General features: G+C 33.9%; 1 protein-coding gene across 1 annotated transcript; it reads right to left on the reverse strand.

Moving 5' to 3' along the window:
- Positions 1-9,743: 9,743 nt before the first annotated feature.
- On the reverse strand, positions 9,744-11,747 carry LOC133830087 (probable isoaspartyl peptidase/L-asparaginase 2). Its single transcript, XM_062259998.1, has 4 exons — positions 11,475-11,747; positions 11,006-11,239; positions 10,619-10,705; positions 9,744-10,509 (listed from the first exon to the last, which is right to left on the reverse strand). The coding sequence occupies exons 1-4, from the start codon at positions 11,634-11,636 to the stop codon at positions 10,009-10,011; spliced, it is 984 nt and encodes a 327-aa protein (XP_062115982.1). The 5' UTR covers positions 11,637-11,747; the 3' UTR covers positions 9,744-10,008.
- Between the last annotated feature and the right edge of the window lie 10,213 nt (positions 11,748-21,960).

Here is a 21,960-nt window from a genome sequence, read left to right on the forward strand (position 1 = left end):
GTGGGACCAGGACAAACTTGATTAGCCTGTGAGTTTCTGGATGTATTTCCAGGGGTTTGTTAGGGTTACCTCTACACAAAGAAATAAAATAGTAATTATGTTGGTGCCAGGGACGGAACCAGGTCTAGGGCACTATATTGAACGACTTCAGCAAATCTGTAGGAACTAAAGGTTCAGTTATTGAGTAAGATGATATTCTCCAAGGTGGATCTTCAATTTGGTTATTACCAACTGAAGATCAGGGAGAAGGATAAGTAGAAGATTGTCTTTTATATCAGATAAGGGCACTGGGAGTGCTGAGTCATGTCTTTTGGGTTTGACTAATGTCCTAGTTGTTTTGATAAATTAGATGAACAAGGTGTTGAAGGATTATTTGAATTGGTTTGTGATCGCCTTTATCGATGATACTTTGGTATACTCTCAGTCATAGATTGGCCAAGGCCAAAGAACGCCTCAGAGATTAGGAGTTTCTTTGGATTAGCAGGGTATTATATGTATTTTGTGGAAGAGTTCTTAAGGATTGTTACCTCATTGACAGAAAAGGTGAGTGCCAATGCATCACATCAATTGAATGATATGACCAGAACTAGAGTAGAGTTACTGGTGGGCCAGTTGGCCAACATTACACTTCAGTTTACTCTTTTGGAAAGGAGTTAAGGAAATAGTTGAGTGACCCAAATATGGGAAATATAAAAGGGGATGTCTTAGCTGGAATAGCTAAGGATTATACAATGTCAAGCATGAGACTATTGAGGTATAAAGATTGGACTTGGGTTCGATGGACACTAGGATTAAATGGGAGGTTCTGGATGAACCTCATACTACCTTTTATTCTCTACATTCAGGCACCAGGAGGATATATCAGGATCTAAAAGTCTTATAGTGGTGGCCTGGGATGAAGAGGGACGTAACTGAGTACGTGGCAAAGTGCCTGATCTGTTAGCAAGTCAAAGCAGAGTATCAGAAACTAGTAAGGCCATTACAACCTTTGAGTATCCCATGGTGGAAGTGGGAGGACATCACGATGGATTTCGTGATGGGGATGCCCAGGATAGTGGGCTAGTGTTATTCAGTTCGGGTTATTATGGACCGGTATTTAAAGTCAGCTCACTCTTACCAGTGAGGATGAATAATACAGTTGACAGTTATGTAGATCTTTGTGTGAGAGAGAGATAGTACGCCTTCATGGAATTCGAGGTCTATCTTATTATATGGGGACCCTATCTTTACTTCCAAGTTTTGGGGAAGGCTACAGAGGGCAATGAGTATATAGCTGGAGTTCAGTACAACTTATTATCCTCAGACTAATGGTAAATCAAAGAGAGTTATCTAGCTATTGGAGGGGCACCTTATGAGATGTTGTAGGGTGGGAAATATAGATCGCCTATTCACTGGGATAAAATGGGTGGGAAAAAATATTTGGGTCCTGAGGTAGTTTAGAGGACCACGGAGTCTATGAAAAAGATTAGAGCTCGGATGCTCGCTTCTTAGAATAGACAAAAAAGCCATGTTAACTTGAAATGAAGGAATGTGGAGTTCTTAGTGGAAGACTATGTGTAACGACCCAAATTCCCTAATGTGGCTTAATGCCTGGATTAAAGGGCCAGGAGGGCCATAATTGCTTAATATGCAATTATGTGATTATATGCATGATTATGTGAGTTATATTATTATATGATGATAAATGCATGCATGTGGGTCCACTTTTCATTATAAGGGTAATTTGGCCCGTCGAGTTTTAGGACTAAGATTCAAGCAAGGTTAGAGTCATAACGATTCTAAGAAAGATTAGAAGCTTGTTAGCCAGATGATTTAGTTGGGAAACAACTCAATTAGAGGTAATCCAAGCTTTAAGTTTTAAGTTTTATGAGTTTTTAAGCTTTGATGAGATTTTATGTTTTGATGAGTTTTTGAATTGTTTGAAGCTTGGGTTTTGATGGTTTTGGGCCATTGGGATGTTTGGGAATTTTGTTTTTGGGATTTGGATATGTTTTGATAGGTTTATGGATGCTTTTGAGATGGGAAAAAACGGAGAAAATGGCTGGGTTAAAGGTCGGGTTGCGGCCTTGTTCTTGGGCGCTGTGACCTGTGTGAACCCAAGACCAGGAGGGGTTTCTCCCTGGGGGCATGCCATGACTCTAGGGGCAAGTCACGGCCCGCATCCTGAAACCTAGGCAGAGGGCTATCAGTCTAGGAGGCGCGCCACGACCCCCAAGGTCAAGTCGCGGCCCGCCTGAGCATTTTGGCCAAGTTGGGTTTTTGGTGATGGAAACTTAAACCTAAAGGCTCATGATCGATCATACTTCCCGGTTTGGTAGGATTTGACGTCTCGGAGGCTAAGACTCGGTCTGGAAGCCTTTATTAACTCATTTTTTATGGGATTCTATATTATGGTTGTGACTAGGTTATCGCTAGGAGTTCAGAATCAGGATCGTGCTCGAGGGTCGTTTATTGGTAACATGTGCTTGTCCGAGGTCGAGGGGTGTAAATGTGGTCCGATCGGACCACATTCTTGATCCGAGGAAAGGGTTGTGCCTCCGCCCGGATGCCTAGACACCCTAGCATGCGCGTCCGAGGAAGTGTTCATCCGAGCAGCAACCGCTTGGGTCCAAAGAGCCTAGCTTCAGGCGAGTTCGAACCATGCGCCTCCGTGCGAGCCCAGCGCCAAGCAGCCCCCAAGAGGCTTGATCGGACATAGCACGTCCGAGGAGAGATGGCACCTAGGGCATCCGAGGAAGGGTGTATGTGGTCCGATCAGACCACATATTTGCCCAGAAATTCAAGTGGCCGATCGGCTACTTCATTTTTTTTTACCCATTTTTTCTACCCTAATTCTAACCGTAAGAACAAAGCCCTAGATTACCTAACATAAACACATTGTTTCATCCAAATATACCAATACAAGATCAAAACATGGAAGTGGAAAGGTTGTTTTCATGTTCTTGAAAATTTCCATGCTATCAAAAACCCCAAAAATCCATACTCATGATTTATATCAAATTAACCTATTTTTCTTGAAATTCCTATGAAATTGAGAAAAATGTTGGGTTACCCATATCACAAATATCATCAAAACAGCCACCCAACACATTATACAAGCATTCATATGATATTCATGAACAAACTCAACAAAAAAAAGCTATCAATGGGTTTCGGCCATGGCATGGGTTTTCATGAAATTTTTTGAAAAATAACCACAATGTAAAGACATGGAAAAGAAGACTTACTCAAGGTTGGAGAACCTTTGCTTTGCTTGGAGATGGCTTGAAGAAGTGGAGAGCTTCCCTTGAAGATTCGGCCAAAGGGAAGAGAAACTTGGGGTTTCGGCCAAGAAAAAAGAAAGAAGAAAGGATTTTTAAAATATGATTTTCTTGTGTGAAGAAAAATGTGTAAAAGTAGGGTTATTTAAAGGGAAAAAAGTGGGGTTTATTGTTTATTTTTGGACCCTTGGTATTCCGGGACTATTTTTTCTCCCCACGATCATGGATAGTTTTTTGCAGTGATCGTGGCTTATAAGTTGTGTTCTACTGCATGGAGAGAAGATGAACAGTTATTTTTTATAAATGTCGTCAACCGGATAAAAAGTTTATTATGTGAATATATTATATAATAAACTTGGGGGGCAAATGTTATCCCAAAAATTTGAAAGTGATGATGTGGCAATAAAATTGACATGTGGCACGGATTGGTTGGGTGATCTGGCTGGCCCAGTGCATCAGTGAAGAGTTTGGACTGCTAGAGAGATGTCATAATCAAGCCAAATGCACCCGGGAAGAATACTTGGGCTAAGGTGTGCTTAGCTCGGACCCTAGTCCGAGGAGCCCAAGTGCTTGACTCGGACCCCAGTCCGAGGAGAGACCACATGAGATGAGCTTGGACCTTGGTCCGAGGAAAGGCCACAACAGCTCCGGTCGGACCCTAGTCCGAGGAACCAAATGTTTGGCTCAGACCCTAGTCCGAGGAGCCAAATGTTTGGCTCGAACCCTAGTCCGAGGAGCCCCTAAATGTTTGGCTCGGACCCTAGTCCGAGGAGCCCCCTAGATGCTTGGCTCGGATCCTAGTCCGAGGAGTGCCCAAAGAGATGGGCTCGGACCCTAGTCCGAGGGGAAGCCAAGTGCATGCCTCGGACCTTAGTCCGAGGAGGGCCAAAAATATGTGGCTCGGACCCTAGTCCGAGGAGAGGCTCCAAGTGATTGCCTCGGACCTTAGTCCGAGGAGAGCCAAAGTGATTGCCTCGGATCTTAGTCCGAGGAGAGCTAAGGAGGGTGGCTTGGACCTTGGTCCGAGGAGAGCTATGCATGCATAATCTTGAGCCAAAGGAAAGCCTAGAAGAGTATGGACCGTATGCAGGTGTCCAGCATGCATATGTCCGACCAGAAGACGATATTAATCAACAAAATAGACTAGACTACGTCAAATTTCCAGAAACAACTTCAGCAAGAATCGGTCTGGGCACCGCAGGAATCTGTTGTATTTTGAATATTTTGTGTAATTTAAATGTAACATAAATAAAAGAATATCCCGATTCTAGAGGGATATCAATTTAGAATCCCAAGTCTATAAATAGAGGGTTAATGGGATCAAAAAATAACTTTTTGGCAATTGGAGAATTGGTCTGAGTTCTAGAGAGAGAAGGTGCGTTTTTCTTGAGAGAACCCTTTTTGTATTCTTGAATATTTACACTGATGAAACTCAGTTGACACTGGTTCATCTGATCTTAAGTGTGGATAAAGTAATAAAATCTCTAAGTGGATTAGGCTATTACCGACTGATCGGAGCTGAACCACTATAAAATCTCTTGTGTTATTTACTTTTCTTAATAAAACTGTCTGTGTCGTTTACATTCTCTTGAAGGCTTGTCTTTATTGACGTTCTCACGTCGTTGGCTAAAAACACAGTCAACAATCATTAAAAGGGCATTTTCGTAATTTGGCTCGTTGAGGGCATATCTGTATATTCATGTGCATGTTTATGATTTATGGATGAGACCACATTATAATGTGGATATGTTCGAGTTATTCGGCATGAGACGATCCTAGAATGCAAGTTAGCGGTTTTGTCAAAACAGGATTAATTTCCAGGCTCGGGGTGAGCCTAGAGGTAATTTGATGCTTAGTACATTACTAGGAATGAACGAGTAATGGTATATGATTTAATTATTATTTTAGAATATTGGGAATAACGGGAATTGGAGGACGTTAATTATAATTAACGGGATAGTTGAGAAATGATTGTTTTGCCCTTGGGTGGCTGTTTAGGAGTTAAATAGGTTTAGGGGCATTTTGGTCTTTTGACCAAGGGTTATATTTTAAATTAAGTGGCTGGTTGTAGAAGCATTAGACAGCCAAAAACAAAGTTCTCTTCCTCTTCCTCTCCCACGATCATCTCTTCTTCTTCTTTTAGGCTTTGAATTTTGAGGCAAGATTGAGGATTCAAACTAGGGAATCAAGGCTTGTGAGCTTAGGTTATTGATTCAGCCATTGGAAGGGGTTCAATTCAAGTCAGGGGTAAGAATTCTAAGCTTTATTTTATGGTTTTGCTCTGTTTTGAGTTAGTTCTTGAGCTTGAGAGTTTTGATCTTAGAAGTGGTTATTTGGTGTGGTTTTAAATGATCCAAAGCTTGGGTTTTGTTGTTGGAATGGTGGATATGTTGTGTTGATGTTTGGTTTTGAGTTTGGGATGATTTGGTGAAGGTTTGATTGAGGTTTGAATTGAGAAAATGGAAGGGGAGCTGGGTTCGTGGGGTCAAGTCGCGACTGAGTTCTAGCAAGTCGCGACCTGGACCCAAGCTAGAGCCTCCCCTAGGCTCTGTTAGGCAGGCGTGTCGCGACTTGATAGGCCAAGTCGCGACTCGCCTCTGGTACCCCAGATAGATTTTTCTCTGTCTTGGGGGCGCGCCGCGTATCATTAGGCCAAGTCGCGACCCGCCCCTTCCTTTTGTGCCAGGGAGGAGTTTTTCAAGGGTTTAGGCTCGGGGTTTCATTTCCTAAGGCTCGGGATCGAATCTACTAACCATTTTAGTACGATTCGAGGCCCCGAGAGCGAGGTTTTAGATTATAAATCTTTTATCATTTATTTTTATTGATGGGATTTTATATTGGTTATGACTAGGTGATCACTAAGGAACTTAAGGACAAATCATTCTCAAATGTCATTCTTTTATTATTTCTCGCTTGAACCGGAGGTAAAAAAACTGCACCCAGTATGTGACATGCATGATTATTGATGAAGCATGTTGAGTGCTCTATATATTGATATTGATTGCATATTAAATGCATAGCAGCTTTGCTTATCTATGTATGAAAATGACTTATTAGTCAGAGAACGGCAATGGTTTTTAGTATTGATCCTGAAGTTGTGATTTATCTGTCAAGTTCAGCTGTGATATGAGCACTGATCGTATGGTATTGGCTTAAGAGTCAAGAACAACATTAATGTGTTTAACACAGGCCGAAATGATTAGATCTAATCACCATAAGCATGAAATGCTTGACCGACCCCAAGTTCGATGAAAACTAAAAGCACTTGGCTTGTCTGAAGACTAGTTACATAGAGCCAGAGCCAAAAGGCTCAGGTGACTGAATGTCACGTGGCTTAGGGTGAAGAGCCCAAGAGATAGACTTATTAGTCATCTATTCAGAGATAGACTTATTAGTCATCTAGCCAGAGATAGACTTAATAGTCACTTATCTGATTAGGGTACAGAGCCCAAAGTGTGACTCACTTATTTGATTAGGGCTGCAAGCCCCAGAATCATTTATTGATATTACATACATGCAGTAATAAGTTTTCTTGCTAAGCCTTGGCTCACGGGTGCTATGTGGTACAGGTAAAGGGAAAGAAAAGCTCACCTAGCCTTGAGTAGAGAGCTTAGGTGGCGATGTGTACATATGCGACCACTTGACCACCACAGCCAAGGTGTTTCTCAGAGGAACTAGGGGTTATCCCTATTTTGCCGCTTAGGTCGGCGAGTTGTAATTTTTACACTGTAATAACCATTTTGGATTGTAAATAACTTTGTAAACACTTTTATGGGCCCATGTACAGTTTTATGTTTTAAATAAAATATATCCATTAGAGGAACTAGGGGTTAACCTTATTTTTGCCACTTAGGTCGGCGGGTTGTAATTTTTACACTGTAATGACCATTTTGGATTGTAAATAACTTTGTAAACACTTTTATGGGCCCATGTACAATTTTATGTTTTAAATAAAATATATCCATTCCTTTTGATCAAGATTTTTCACCTTAGCCTATTAATAACACCTAGATGCACATTTATAACCAAATGACTCGTTTAGCAAGTTAAGCACTGTTTAAAGTCCATAGTAACGGTCTTGGAGTAACCAGGGCGTTACAGTTATGTCCTCCATTTATTAGTTCATTAATTAGAGGTGGTCAAGATTACCGTTTTACCCTTCTAATTACCTGTTGATACTTAAGTACCATTAATTCACTAGCAAATAATTAATCTACAATCAAATTATAGATTTGAGCTCAATAACTATTCAGTTCCAGAATTAATCCTTAAGGGGATCAATATTCGATCCTTCAGGAAAGTATGAATTTCATTATTGTAAATCATGTTCCCAGTCATTCATGATATTGAATCTCCAACGCAAAAGTCATTAGCCTCATTATACTAAGAAACCTTAATGAGTGAATTAAAAGATCTAATAAACAAAAATAGGAGTTCATGAATACTCAGGATTCATACTGATCTACAAATGATCATCTATTATGATAAGAATTAAATCTTAATGTCAAACGGTAAGTTTATAAAGATAATTAATTATCACCAGTCCTGTCATATATAGTCTCTATTATACACAACACATTTACTAAGATGTCTATCCACATCAGTCATTCGAATCTAGATCATTTGCATTCCGTATGCTTAGTAAACCACACTAGTAACCATTCATTAAAGATTCCTTACTTTAATATGATACTGACTATTTTATTCGTTATATATGATTTTAATTCTCTCGTACTAATACAAGATTATATTCTCATAAATGATTAAGGAATTTTCTTAATATTATTTTATAATTAATTCAAACAATCATTATAACATGTAAATATCATAAAATTGTACTTTTATTTAAATCAATAAAATTTATTTACATGCTTTTATTGTTAGGGTTTTATGCCCTAATTAAAACTCAATTTATTTGTAATCTCATTTATTATCAATAAAAGAATATAAATCATTTTTGAGTTGGTCAATCACTTTGCTCACATGTTTTATTTTCATGATTATTTATTTAATATAAACTTCTATTAAATCCCAAGCATATAACTAATTGCATTTATAGTGACGTAATCACAGTGGAATATAAATATGATTATATATTCAAAATAAGTTAGTCCTAAGATTAGTCAGTGCACAAGATTTACACCCAATCTATGATATTTCTAAATAAAATATAGTAGGTGCAAACAACGTGCAATGCACATTTGCTTAATTTTATTTAGAAAATTTATTAATTATTTTTATTAAGTTTTTATGATTGTCGTATCAATTTTAAATAAATAAACAATATTATATATAAAAGAATGACATAAACATATTAAAAGAAAAATTAAACAAAAACATTGTTTATGATTTTTAAAATAATAATAATAATATGGTAACATTTTAGATCACAAACTACCATATTTAAGGTACAAAACATTCATGATGTTATTCAAATCATATATCAATGATTGGAGAAAAAATTTGTTTATTCTTGATAGAAGATAAATGTTATTCTAATTTTTTATTTAGTTACACAGTCATACTATTTGTAAACATACGCCACTTATATATGATGTATTTATTATGTGTTATATATTATTATAATAATAATATTTTTATATCATTTGTATTTATGTTAATATAATTATTAAATATCTACTTTTGTATTAAATATTATTATAATAATGATATTTTATAATATTTAAATTTATATTAATATAATTAATAAATATTTATATTTAATTATTTTTAAAGATATATTACTGTTAAATATTTGGAATATTATATTAAAACTAACAAAAAAAAAAATCCATTAAAATCGAGAAAAATAATTAATTATACACTTTCTATATCACTTTTTATACAGAAGAGATATAAAATAAAATTAAAAATTGAGATGGGACAGCAAAGCGTGGCCAACGAGTACCATACAGGTAAAAGACTAAAAGGAGCCAATAAAATAACTCAATTCACATTTGGCAATACAAAGTGATTTCAACAGTATCAACTACAAAGCTACATTCTCACGTTGGATTGTACATTAACTTTTTTTGTTTTTTTCTGACAAAAGATATTGCACATGAACTTTGAGTAACCTAACAAAAGAAACTTGCGGTCTATATTATTCATCATTCCTATTTACTGTTGATTTTTTTTTTTTTTTTTTTTAACAGGATCTTGTTGCAAGTTGCCTGCAAAACCCCAATTCTGGACTCCAGACATTGTATGTATGTGTAATAATACTTTGTAGTATTTAACTAAATTAGAAATTATTTTCCAGAATAATTTGCATTTTTTTTTATTTTGTATGAGGTTAAAGGTGATAAATGGAAACAATTAGTTGCCTCTAGTATTATAATTAAGGGCGTTCATGAAATTTTCCGACTAACTTGACCATTAAAAATGTCAATTTGAACAACCCAATTAAAGTTTCAAATCGACTACTAACTTTGTAGACGAGTTGCCATACCAACCTGTCCAACCAAATCCGACCCCACCGAATAAAAATAATAACCACTTATTTATTAAATAAAAAGAACACTAGTAAACAAGCTAAAAATCCTACACTAATGTGCATGAGACATACATATCTCTAGTTTTGAAAAAAAAAAACAAATTTAATAATAAGTTCAACTATTTTTTTTTTTTAAATTACATGTTAACCCGCCAACCCACCAATTTGGCTGGATACAAATACTTCTTATTAAGACGGGTGAAGGGTTGTGCAACCCACCTAATCGAAAAAGTAAGCCACCACTAGCTAGCCCTACTGTTCCCAAATCCCAACTTCCATGAACCCATCCTCAGTGGCACAAGCCCTAAACATCCCAGTAGTATTGAACCCACAAGCCACTTCTCCAGTATTGGACACTGCTATGAGCCCAGCCTGCCCTTCATCGAGCCGATGCTTTATCACAAAGTCCACAGCCTCTTGGAGGCCCAGGCCCTTGTACTCCATCACTGCAGCCACCTCACGAGCCAACGTGCCGCGAATGATTGCCTCACCTTCTCCAGTGCAGGAGACCCCACAAAGGTCACAGGCGTAGGTCCCCGCACCAATTAGGGGTGAGTCACCTATGCGACCGGTCATTTTGTTCATCAGTCCACCTGTCGAAGTGGCCGCCGCACACCGCCCCTGGCTGTCCACCACCACGCAACCCACTGTCTCGGGCGCGTACACGCTTATGGGCAGCCCGTTCATCACGATTGGGCTGTCTACGCCGGCGCTACACTTGTCCAATCCGGTAGATGGGATCCTGTAATCGAACTGTAGTACCCCAAATCAAAGGACAAGAGAGAGAAAAGTTAGTCCCGGCCCACAATACTGCTACCTTTGTATATTTTATAGTACACAAATCAGAAGAGAATCAACGTACCAAAATGGTTTTGGCTTCTTTCGCCAACTTGAGCATTCCTACATTTTCTTTAGTGATGAAGTACTCATTGTCCACCACCTCAACACCCTGATTAATAGTAAGAAAAAAAAACCACTCGTTAATATTTTGTTATTATATATTTTAATGTAAAGCTCTTAATTTTATTTAAATAAATAAAAAACTCAAAACGAGATAGTTATGCTATGGTTTCAAAAGAGAAAAACTTGGAAGATCGAACAAACCATATTATTATTATTATTATTAATTTAGTCTACGTGACAGTAGTTCAATAGCAAGGGTTTATGACACGTGACTTTGAAAGAGAGCCACACGAATGAACTAGAAACTGCTTATTTATGTTTGTATATTTATATATAGAAAAAACACCTGTTGGCGGGCGAAAGCTTCGGCACCAGAGAAGCCTATGTAGGAATGAGGAGACTTTTCCATAACGAGACGAGCGAGTGAGACGGGGTTCTTAACGGTGGTGAGACCAGAAACGGCGCCGCATCGTCTTTTTGGCCCATCCATTATGCTCGCTTCCATCTCCACCGTCCCATTCTCCGTCAGGGCTGATCCACGCCCGGAGTTGAAAAACGGATCAGTTTCCAACTCTCTCACCTGTTTTTTCAAATAGCGAAATAAAACTCATCATTAGAAAATAATTTAAGAAAAAAAAAAGAAGGAATCTGGTTTTTACTATATTTCACATACAAACAAAACTGATGATAAACATGCATGGCCATTATTTTGGCGTAAATATCTTCTGTTAGTGCATAGTCTCAGTAGTACTACGGAAAAATGGGAGCAGAAAAAGGAAGCCAAACAAGGAATAAGAGGAAAGAGAGGGACGTACGACGAGTTCAACAACATCAATGGCAGAGTGATTAGAACGAAGGGCGGAGATCCCGAGATTAAGGCATCGAGTAAGGAGTTGTTTGGCTTGCTCCTGGCATTCGAGTGGGAGATTAGGGTCAACACCAGCACCACCGTGCACCGCTATAGCCCACCCGCCCATTTGTGTGTGTGTTTTAACCTAAGGCTTGATAATCTTTCTCCTAGGATTTGGGCGTGTGGCCTAGTTTTCTTCGGGTTTCTGAATGTGTAATTATGGTGGTGCTTATACCGAAGGAGAGTGGGCCAATTTATAGGCGCGCGGGCGGACTCCAACTTGGATTCTAAAGTGAATTAATTATCGAAATGGATTCCACCCTCACACGTGATAAGATTCCAATTCCAACGTACTCCTTTCACTCATTCCTCATTTGCATTTTTTTGGATTTTCCATCACTGCATTTATATGGCCCAAGAATCTTGAAACGAATCCTCTAGTGTTAATAGACCTCCCTCCTAATTTTACGGTTTTACCCTTTCTAATTCTCTTTTTCCTTCCTCTGTGTTCTTTTATGTGTCACTTAGTCAAGCCGTTTCGAACTGTCTTTTTCTTTGGTTGTTTTGGGTCTTAACTCGCCAAGACTTTTGCTTTTTTTTTTTTTTTTTGTTAACATTAAGTTTATTATAACACATTATTTTTTTTAAATGATTATAATTAATTTTCGTTTCACTTTATTATTTGAATAGACAATACCCTAGTGGAGTGATTATTAGAAATGCAAATGGCCCAATAGCAATATCTTCATCAACACTGTCTCCGGTGCAATTCGCTAATTTTATATCCAATTAAAAAAAAAAAAAGTCAATGTTATATTTGGTTTAATATTTATAATTATACTTTAATGTACAAAATACATATTAATAAAACAAGTAAATAAAAATAGTGAATAATAAAAAAGTGAACAATTCATTTAATATTTATTGATAATGTATAAAAATTATTATATTTTTTATTATAAAAATAGTGAATAAAAAAATAATATGTTTAGTCATTAATTGTTAATTAATAAATTAGTAATTGATAAATAAAAAAATAACTTTTATTACTGGACCCATACTATTTTGTGCCAAATTACCCATGCTATTTTGTGCCAAATTTAACACAATTTTTTGTAGGTGCTAAATTTGACACATTTTTTAAAAAACCATTAAAGTGATACTTTTGTTAAAATATGATAAATATAATAATTCACTACTTTTTAGCACTCCATTAGAGATACTCCAATATGCAACCCCACATGTTATTTTAAGAAAAAAATTATGCTTTTATTTATTTAATTTTTTCCTTTTGGTTATCAATTTTGATTAGCTTTACTTTTGCCAACTTTCAAGGAAATAAGGACCCTCTTTCCCAATGACTCTATGCGCTGTATCATTTGATAACAATTGAATTTGACAATCTATGGTGACAACATCTTCAATGACATACGCACTTAAGCTATTATTTGAAAATTTATTAATCGTGTTGAATATTGTTAATTAAGGACAACCCTAGTCAAAATATTAGTTTTTTCATATAGTAGAAGATAAATATGCTAACATGGATTATTGTTTACATTATAAGATTGAGATTTACATGAAAGAACGACCAACTTTTTTATTTTGGTCTCTATAATAATTTAATACAAAGTTTGAGTAATTTGACATAAATTGGATAAGTACGAGTATGAAATTATTTGGTGGAGGTTGATATGCTAAATCTTATTTTACTTTTTATTTCCTAGAAAAATGGCTTCAAATCTAATGGTAAACGAAAAATCGGCGATACTTCCTTTTTTTTCCAAAGAGAAATAAGATTGAATTAAATATTGATTAATGTTGTATAAAGCCGTTTCAATACAAAATGGCGTCAAATCTTATGGTCAACAAAAGCTTTATGATTTTCAATAAAAGAAGGAAATTTTGAGATATTGAAGATCAAGTAAAAAATAGGGAAAATTGCGGTGAAACTCACAATTAGTTTTATAGTACGTAAATAGTTATGTAAAAGTTTTGACAATAATAATAGCTAAGTAGTTAATTTCGGTGATTAAGTTTATTAAAATCTTGTTAGTTATTTTAATTTATTTAATTTGAAATTTGAAATTTGAAATTATTGATAACAAAAATTAAAAAAAAATAGTACATTTTTTACATTTTTATTTTAACCTTCAGGTTCTATATATATGGTTTTTTTTTATATATCTTTTAAATCTAATTTTTTTTATTATTGAAATATATTAATTGATTTAAAAAAAATTAGAATTAAAATATTTAATAAATTAAATAAGATATGAATAAAAAAAAGTGGCGCACATTACAGCCATTATAAATCCCTAGTTAAATTTAACGGCATGGATCAACAGCTGCACATTGTCGTAAAAATTTTAGCATACATATTTGAGTGCTACAAAACTAATTCTTCTTAAGAATTTCACCACCACTTTTTCCTTAAAAAAATAAGTTTAATTTTTGAACAAATCTATTCTCATCATTAGAATTGAATGTGAATATATCTTAACAGATCACAAAATGATAACAATTAAAAAAAAAAGTCAAATTTGCAAAATCAGCTGCCACTCAGTCTTGCTCTTAACAAGGAAAGAGTCTTTATGCTAATCTAATACGAGAAGCGTAATAAGAGTATGATAGACAGTCGAGTCAGGTACAACGCTTATGGTTCATAAAGATTAGATCTTTTATTCTGATCGAAAAAATATTTAATATTTGTATTAATTTATATATATATATATATGTATAATGTAAGTATATATAATACTGGTTATGGGAACTCGTGCAGATTTAATTGAGAACATAAAATAAAATTAATATCTTACAATATTGTCCGTCAGCTCAATACAGTAGGGAAGTATCTGGCAAGTGGCAACGACAATTTTGAAATCCAAAAATAAATAATATCTTCTTTTGGCTTTATTATATTTTATTACAACAACAACAACATTAAATAACTGTTTATATCTTTGAATCATGTCTTGCTCTTTCTTGAGATTTCATTCGAAATATGACACGACAATATTAACGAGTCTCTTTAGGAAAATGACAAATGAAATAAACATGTTTTCTTTTTATTTATAATTTTGTAAGTCATATAGTTGATTCTTGACCAATTGCATTATTTATTTATTTGTTTAGTAATGAAGGTATTCAATATTGTTATTGCGTCTTCTTAATAAAAATCAGTGTCTTACTTGCAATATTAATAATATTATCATTTCATTTGAAATATGGCCAATTAACGTGTCTCTTCAAGAAAATTACAAATGAAATAAACAGGTTTTTTTTTATTAATTTATTTGTTATTTTTTTAATGATTACATTGTATAATTATAAATTAAATACATCACATAACATGTTATAATAATAATAATAATAATAAATTTTAACACTGTTTACTAGTAAAGATGCTTTGGGCGACTCCAAAACTCTAAATATTTAATTTTGCTCTTCAATGCTAATACAACGTCTTTTGGTGCATCCGTAGAAACTAATAGCGTAAAATAACTTACAAAGAGAGGAACCAGAAATACAACTTACATGGTAGACAACAAATACAACCTAATATAAATCCCAATGCATAGTATAATATACACAAAAATATATATATATATATATTTACAAACAAATACAAAGCTATTTTTATTATTTATTTAACAATGAAGGTATTTTTCTCAAAAAAAAAAAAAAAAAACAATGAAGGTATTCAATGTTAGTTTTGCGTCTTTCTAATAAAATGAGTTTTAATAAGTAGCAAAGGAAACACATTTTTTTAGTGTGTGCACCAAAATAATACAAGAGGCAACATGTAAGTCAAAAACCTTCTGCCGAAAGAAAATGAGCAAAAAAAATAAAAAAAACAAACAAATCGTATATTTAAATAAATAGAAATTTTGCAACTTAATTGAATTGTCATTTGCCAATTCTGTTGGGATATATTAAAGAAAAAAATGTCAAAGTTGTTTTCAATATTTTTAAAAATATATCGAAATTTTAATATTGTCTAGTGCTTTCACTTTCTGCCGAGCTCCCAACATTAGGGTAGCGGTGGTGGACAATAAAGCTTAAAATAATTAAAGATGGGTCCTACCAATCCTGGATTTTCTTTAATTTATTGCCTACTTTCATAATCTATTTTGTTTAATTAATTCAAGGCTAAGAAAAATTCTAAAATAAAAATTTTATTATTATTATTTTTTTTTGCTAGTAAAAAATATAAATGATCACGACATGGTAAGAATACTACTGATCGGATTGGTTGCTTCAATTAGGCTACCATAAAGCTATGTATGTCCCCACTCAAGTTTTGTGTTAAAAATTTTCTATTTTCATTCCAACCCAACAATATATTTAACGTTTGCTATTGTCTAAATGTGCCCCACTGTAGATATCGACATCTCATTTTTTTTTTAAAGAATTTTTATCAATAACCACAGCCACACAGAGAAAGGAAATCTGCTCCATACAAAACAGGTGCACAATAGGTCATTTCCCTATCCCAATCAAAAGAAACACTATCTCATCAAATCACTATTCCCCAATCTAACATATAAGACTCCCTCCCGGCTATTTAAGGCCTTCACCACTGTAACACAATCTGAAGCAAGGGAAAATCTCTTAACTTCAAACTGAACGGCCAACCTCACACCAAGCAAAACTGCCAATGCTTCAGCAACCTCAACTTGAACAAGACCATAAACAAATTCAACATCATCTACAAGAACCTGACCTCTATGGTCTCTGATAAACCACTCTTAAACGGTTGGGTTTTATGCTCTTATAAAACTACATTGTTTATGTCACTCATTTATTATTAATAAAGTAGTAGAAATCATTTTGTTCAATCAAACTGCGTTATTTACATGTTTCATTACATGATTAATTATTATTAATACAAACATTTATAAAATCACAAACATATGTATAGTTACAATTATAGTGACTTGGTCATAGTGTATTATAACTGTAATTATATGTTCAAAAGTATTTTGTCTTAAGATTAAATCAATACACTAAATTGTTACCGATTAGGTAATCTACGATAAGATCTACTTACACATATGATGTGATGTCATATCCAAGACATTGACAAAGTAGATAAAATTAGGGAGTCGTTTGGTATGCAAGAATCTGGACACGGGAATGAGAATCTGAACATTTTCTCATGTTTGGTACTAGGTTTGAGTTTTTCTAACCTGGGAATCTGTACTCCAGGGGTTTTAACTTGTTCTGATTCTAGGTTCAAGTGAAACTCAGCTGACAAGTGGTTTTCAGATACCCAGGAATATAAAACACTTCAAAATTATTATTATTATTTTTTAAAAAAAAATCTTAAACCAATAATTTTTTAGTTAATGACTTATTTTATTTTTGAAGCTTATAATATCTCTTCTATATAATAAGTGTGTAGATAACGAAAATTATTAGTTTTAACGGTTTTTTATTTTTTTTTAATGTTAACTTTAATAGAATATTCTTATATTTAACAGAATATTCTTATATTTAACAGTAGTTTGTAAACACTTAAATTTAAATAAAATAAAATAAATAATTACAAAATTAAAATAAGATATTTTACAATAATAATTATTTAAAAATAATAAATAATTAAACAAATTAAAATAAGATATTTTCGAGATATTTTACAATAATAATTATTTAAAAATAATAAATAATTAAATAAATTAAAATATGATATTTTTGAGATATTTTACAATGATAGTTATTTAAAAATAACAAAATCATATGTTTTATAAGTTAAATAAAATTTAATTAAACTTAAACTCACTTATTCGAATAATAATATAATCTACTGTCAATTAGCAACAAATTGTTTTTTTTTTAAACTAGCAAGAAACTTAAATTTAAAATACAAGTATAATATTTAATATTACATTAAATATATAATATATAATTTCTTGTTGTCAATCTCAAATTCAAAAACTAGAACAAACATAAACTTAAACAAAAATAAATAAATTATTTAATTAAAATAAGATATTTATTTGAAATTTATATGACATTAATATAAATTTAATAAAAATAATTAATAAATTCTACACATAAAACTAAGCAAACGTGGATAATGCACATTGCTTGTATCTAGTAAAAACAAATATACATATATCAAACTATAAAATGATAAATAATATTTGTTTATTTAAAGAAATTAATTTGTAAAACCTTTATATCATTACTTTAGTTTAAAATAACAAATGAAATGTTATTAAAAATAAAATAAGGGTATTTTTGTAATTTTAAAAATTATACTTGATTCTAGTATTCAATACATGTATTTTTTTAATTCTGTTAAAAAATATTTCATGTGTAAAATTGTTTATAAATTATTTTGATGAAATATATTATTATATTAATTTTATGAAAATATGAAAACTTAACAGATTTCTATGCACAACCAAACACAGAAAGTGATATTTCCAGGAATCATAGATAAGATTATAGTGCACAACCAAACACAATGATGTAAGTTTCCAGACTATCAGATTACCCTCTTCAACTTTCCCAGTAATATGAAAATTGCGAACTCCTCATACCAAACGGCCTCTAGATGTGTTTTGTTACATTAGACTGGACTGATATTGATTATTGATAAGATCAGTAAGTATTGTTATTATCTAATCTAATCATATCACGACGTTGATCATATGTCAATTCAATCTTAATTCTGAGTGATTAATATTCTACTAATTGTATTATTCAAGTCTTTTGATTTGTTCGTTACCAGCTTACCCTACGAACTATCTCATACTTACATATTGAAGATTTGGTAGTATACTTAAGTGAGAGTATTTATCATATATATGAAATCTATAACTTCTGTTTAAGAAGTGAAACGGTGATTTCCTTATTACTTGGTTCAAGTGTTAAATGATAGAGTACTCATTTCTGTAATTAAATTTATGGAAATATCATTTACAATGAACTTTGTGGGAGTTAAGGATAAAATACCAATGAGGGGTAAAACAGTCATTTTCACCCGTCTCATTAGTAGATCATATATACATGATTGAATGATAGTTATGGTCATAACAATGGATAACGTATTTACATTTGGTGTAAAGCGTTCTATGAATTCAATAGTGCAATTCTGAGTCTATAGTGGAGTCACGAGGAATTAATAAGGTAGTGAGATTATTTGTTATAAACAAATTCACGGTAACTTATTGGAGCTTGAGTTCATGGATCCATGGTCCCTATGTCATCTCTTATCAAAATGAACCTAGTAGTCTTGAACAATTAATTTAATTATTAATTTTAAAAATATCATAATGATAAGGTCAATGAAAATAAATAATTATTTATATTTTATAAGAAAAGAAATAGAAGAAACTATGAGGTTTTTATTTTAAAGTCTCAAAAAGAGAGTATTTGTAATGCCCCAAAATCCCTAATGTGGTTTAATGGTTGGATTAGTAGGCCGGGAGGGCCATAATTGATTTATTATGCCATTAAACTATTATATACATGTTTATGTGAATTATATTATAATATGATGTTAAGTGCATGCATGTGGGTCCACATTTCATCATAGGGGCATTTTGGTAATTTGGCCCGTTGAGGGCATAATTGTATATTTGTATGCATGTCGGTGATTTATTGTTGAGGCCACATTATAATGTGGATTTGTTCGAGCCATTCGGCATGAGACAGTCTTTGAATATAAATTATCGGTTTGGTCATAATAGGTTTAAGTTCGGGACTCGGGGTGAGTCTCGGGGTGGTTTGATGATTAGAGCATTACCGGAAATTAAAGGGTAATGGGATATGCTTTTATTGGTATTTGAGAATAATGGGAATTGGAGAGTTCTAATTATGATTAACGAAATAGGCAGGAAAAGACAGTTTTGCTCTGTTTTTGGTTCTATTTCCCACAGCCTTGGAGAGTTCTAATTATGATTAACGAAATAGGCAGGAAAAGACAGTTTTGCCCTTGGGGCTGTTAAGAGATGAATTAAGCATGGAGGGTATTTTGGTCATTTGACCTAGGCTATATAAGTTGAAGGCTGTGGGAAATAGAACAAAAAACAGAGCTTTTTCTATCACCCTCACGATCATCATCTTTCTCTTCTCCTTCCTTTGAATTTTGAAGCAAGTTTGGGGATTCAAGCTTGGAGATTGATGCTTGAGGTCTTAGATTAGTGTTCAGCCATTGAAGAGGTTTCAACCTAAGCTTAAGGTAAGGTTTTAGTTCAATTTTATAGTTCCTTTCCTTGTGTTTGTGCTGGTTTTAAGGTTTTGAGTTTTGATCATTGAAATGAGAATTTGATAAGGTTTTGATTGGTTTAAGGCTTGGGTTTTGATGGTTATATGGTAGATAAGTTGTGGTAATAGTTGATGGCTTTGCTTTGAGATTTTGGGAGAGTTTTAATGAGGTTTTGAAATGAGTTCGGAGAGGAAAAACAGGGGTTTTTGGCTGGGTTCCAGGTGGGGTCGTGGCTCTGTTCTAGAGCGCCGCAGCCCAAGCTTGAGGATGAGGAAGGGAGGAAGTGTGTTTTTGACTTGGGGATTCAAACCTTAGGCCTCGGGATCAACCCCACTACCCGGTTTAGTAGGATTCGATGTCTCGGAGGCTAGGTTTTGGTCCGAGAACTTTTGTGATTCATTTTATTGATAGAATCCCATAATTGGTTATGACCAGGTGACCGTCAAGGAACTAAAAGGTTGATCGTTCTCAAGAGTCATTCTTTTATTAATTCTCGCTCGAACCAGAGGTAAGAAAATTGCATCCTATATGTGACATGCATGGTTATAATTGAGGCATGTTGAGTGTTTAAATGTGGACAGTGATTGCATATCAAATGCTTAGCAAATCTGGCTTACTTGTGAATGGCATTGACTTACTAGTCAGAACCGGCAATGGTGTCAGATTCGTCTGTGAAGCTGTGACTTACTAGTCAAGTTCGACAGCGGTACTGAGCACTGGTCGTATGTTACTGGCCTATGAGTCAGGAGTGGCATAAGCGTCATGAACACAAAGCCGATAAATGATTAGATCTAATCGACATCTGCATTGAATGATTCATCATGAGCATTAATGTCGGACCAACCCCAAGTTCGATGAAAACTAAAAGCACTTGCCTAGTTCCATGACTAGTTACTCGGAGTCAGGGCCAGAAGGCTCGGGTGACCATATCGTCACATGGCTAAGGGTACGGAACCCACATTAGTGACTCCATGGTCACTCGGTTGATTTACATTGGTGACTTGCTCATCAGTCACTTATCCTGTTTAAGCTAGTGATTTGTTCACTTATTTGTAAAGGGTACAGAACCCACATTAGTGACTTTTACAATAGTCACTCCTCTATTTAGGGCTATAAGTCTTGGATGATTATTATGGTCATCGTTTGATATTATATACATGCAGCATTGAGTTTTCTTGCTGGGCTTTGGCTCATGAGTGCTATGTGGTGCAGGTAAAGGGAAAGAAAAGCTCACCCAGCCATGAGTGGAGAGCTTAGGTGGCGATGTGTACATATGCGGCCGCTTGACCACCACGGCCAAGGAGTTTCTCAAAGGGACTAGGGGTTAACCCTAATTTTGCCGCTTTGGTCGGCATGTTGTAATTTTATACTGTAATGACCATTTTGGATTGTAAATAACTTCTAAATGTTTTTATGGACCCAAGAACAGTTTTATGTTTTAAATAAAATATGTCATTTTCTTTTGATTGGTTTTACACCTTAACCTATTAATAACACATAGATGTACGTTTATAACCAAAGAACTCGATTAGCGAGTTAAGCACAGTTCAAAATTCACAGTAACGGTCTTAGAGTAACCAGGGCGTTATAGTATTATAGCCAATTGAGACAATTTTATGATAGATTGATATTAATATTAATATTAATATTAATAAAATGAATTAAATAAATATCAAAATTATAATTTCTTAATTTTGACAAGTATTTAATTAATTATAATATTAAATAATTAGATTAAAATGGGAAACTAAAGTCTATTTTATGTCCTAGTTAATTGCTCATATATACTAGTGTTATAGAATGCATTAGGTAAGATGAATTTGACAAGGTAAAAATTCACTCATAATATTTTATAGGTAGCCGCCCACTCTCTCTTAATTTTCTCTTTATAAATTCTTTTTTCATGTGTTGAGACTTGCCCACACAATTACTAAGGGTGTGATTGGTTGGGGATTTGGAAATGATTTTATGATTTTGAAAACTTAAAATTTGTGGGACCTACCAAAATATTTGATTGGTAGATTATTTTTGAAAACTATATCCTAATCAGAATTCTAATTTTGTGTTGTAATTTAGAAAATAACAATTTTGCGTTTTCTCTGTTTTGTGATTTTTTCTTCAAAAACTTAAAATCAAAATCAGGATTTGTTTGTTCTCTCTACTCCTATCCTTTGTATCATTGCTTGTATTTATTTTTTCTTTTTGCCAATTTTTATGACTTGAGTATGTT

Source organism: Humulus lupulus, chromosome 4 (genome assembly GCF_963169125.1).
Source record: "Humulus lupulus chromosome 4, drHumLupu1.1, whole genome shotgun sequence".
NCBI lineage: Eukaryota > Viridiplantae > Streptophyta > Magnoliopsida > Rosales > Cannabaceae > Humulus > Humulus lupulus.

Bases quoted from the DNA above. Each gene is read 5' to 3' on its own strand.
- LOC133830087 (XM_062259998.1), bottom strand. From the start codon at position 11,636: ATGGGCGGGTGGGCTATAGCGGTGCACGGTGGTGCTGGTGTTGACCCT. The intron at 11,240-11,474 runs GTACGTCCCTCT...TTGAAAAAACAG, and splicing joins TTGATGTTGTTGAACTCGTC to GTGAGAGAGTTGGAAACTGA. The intron at 10,510-10,618 runs GTACGTTGATTC...GGGGTACTACAG, and splicing joins AAGAAGCCAAAACCATTTTG to TTCGATTACAGGATCCCATC.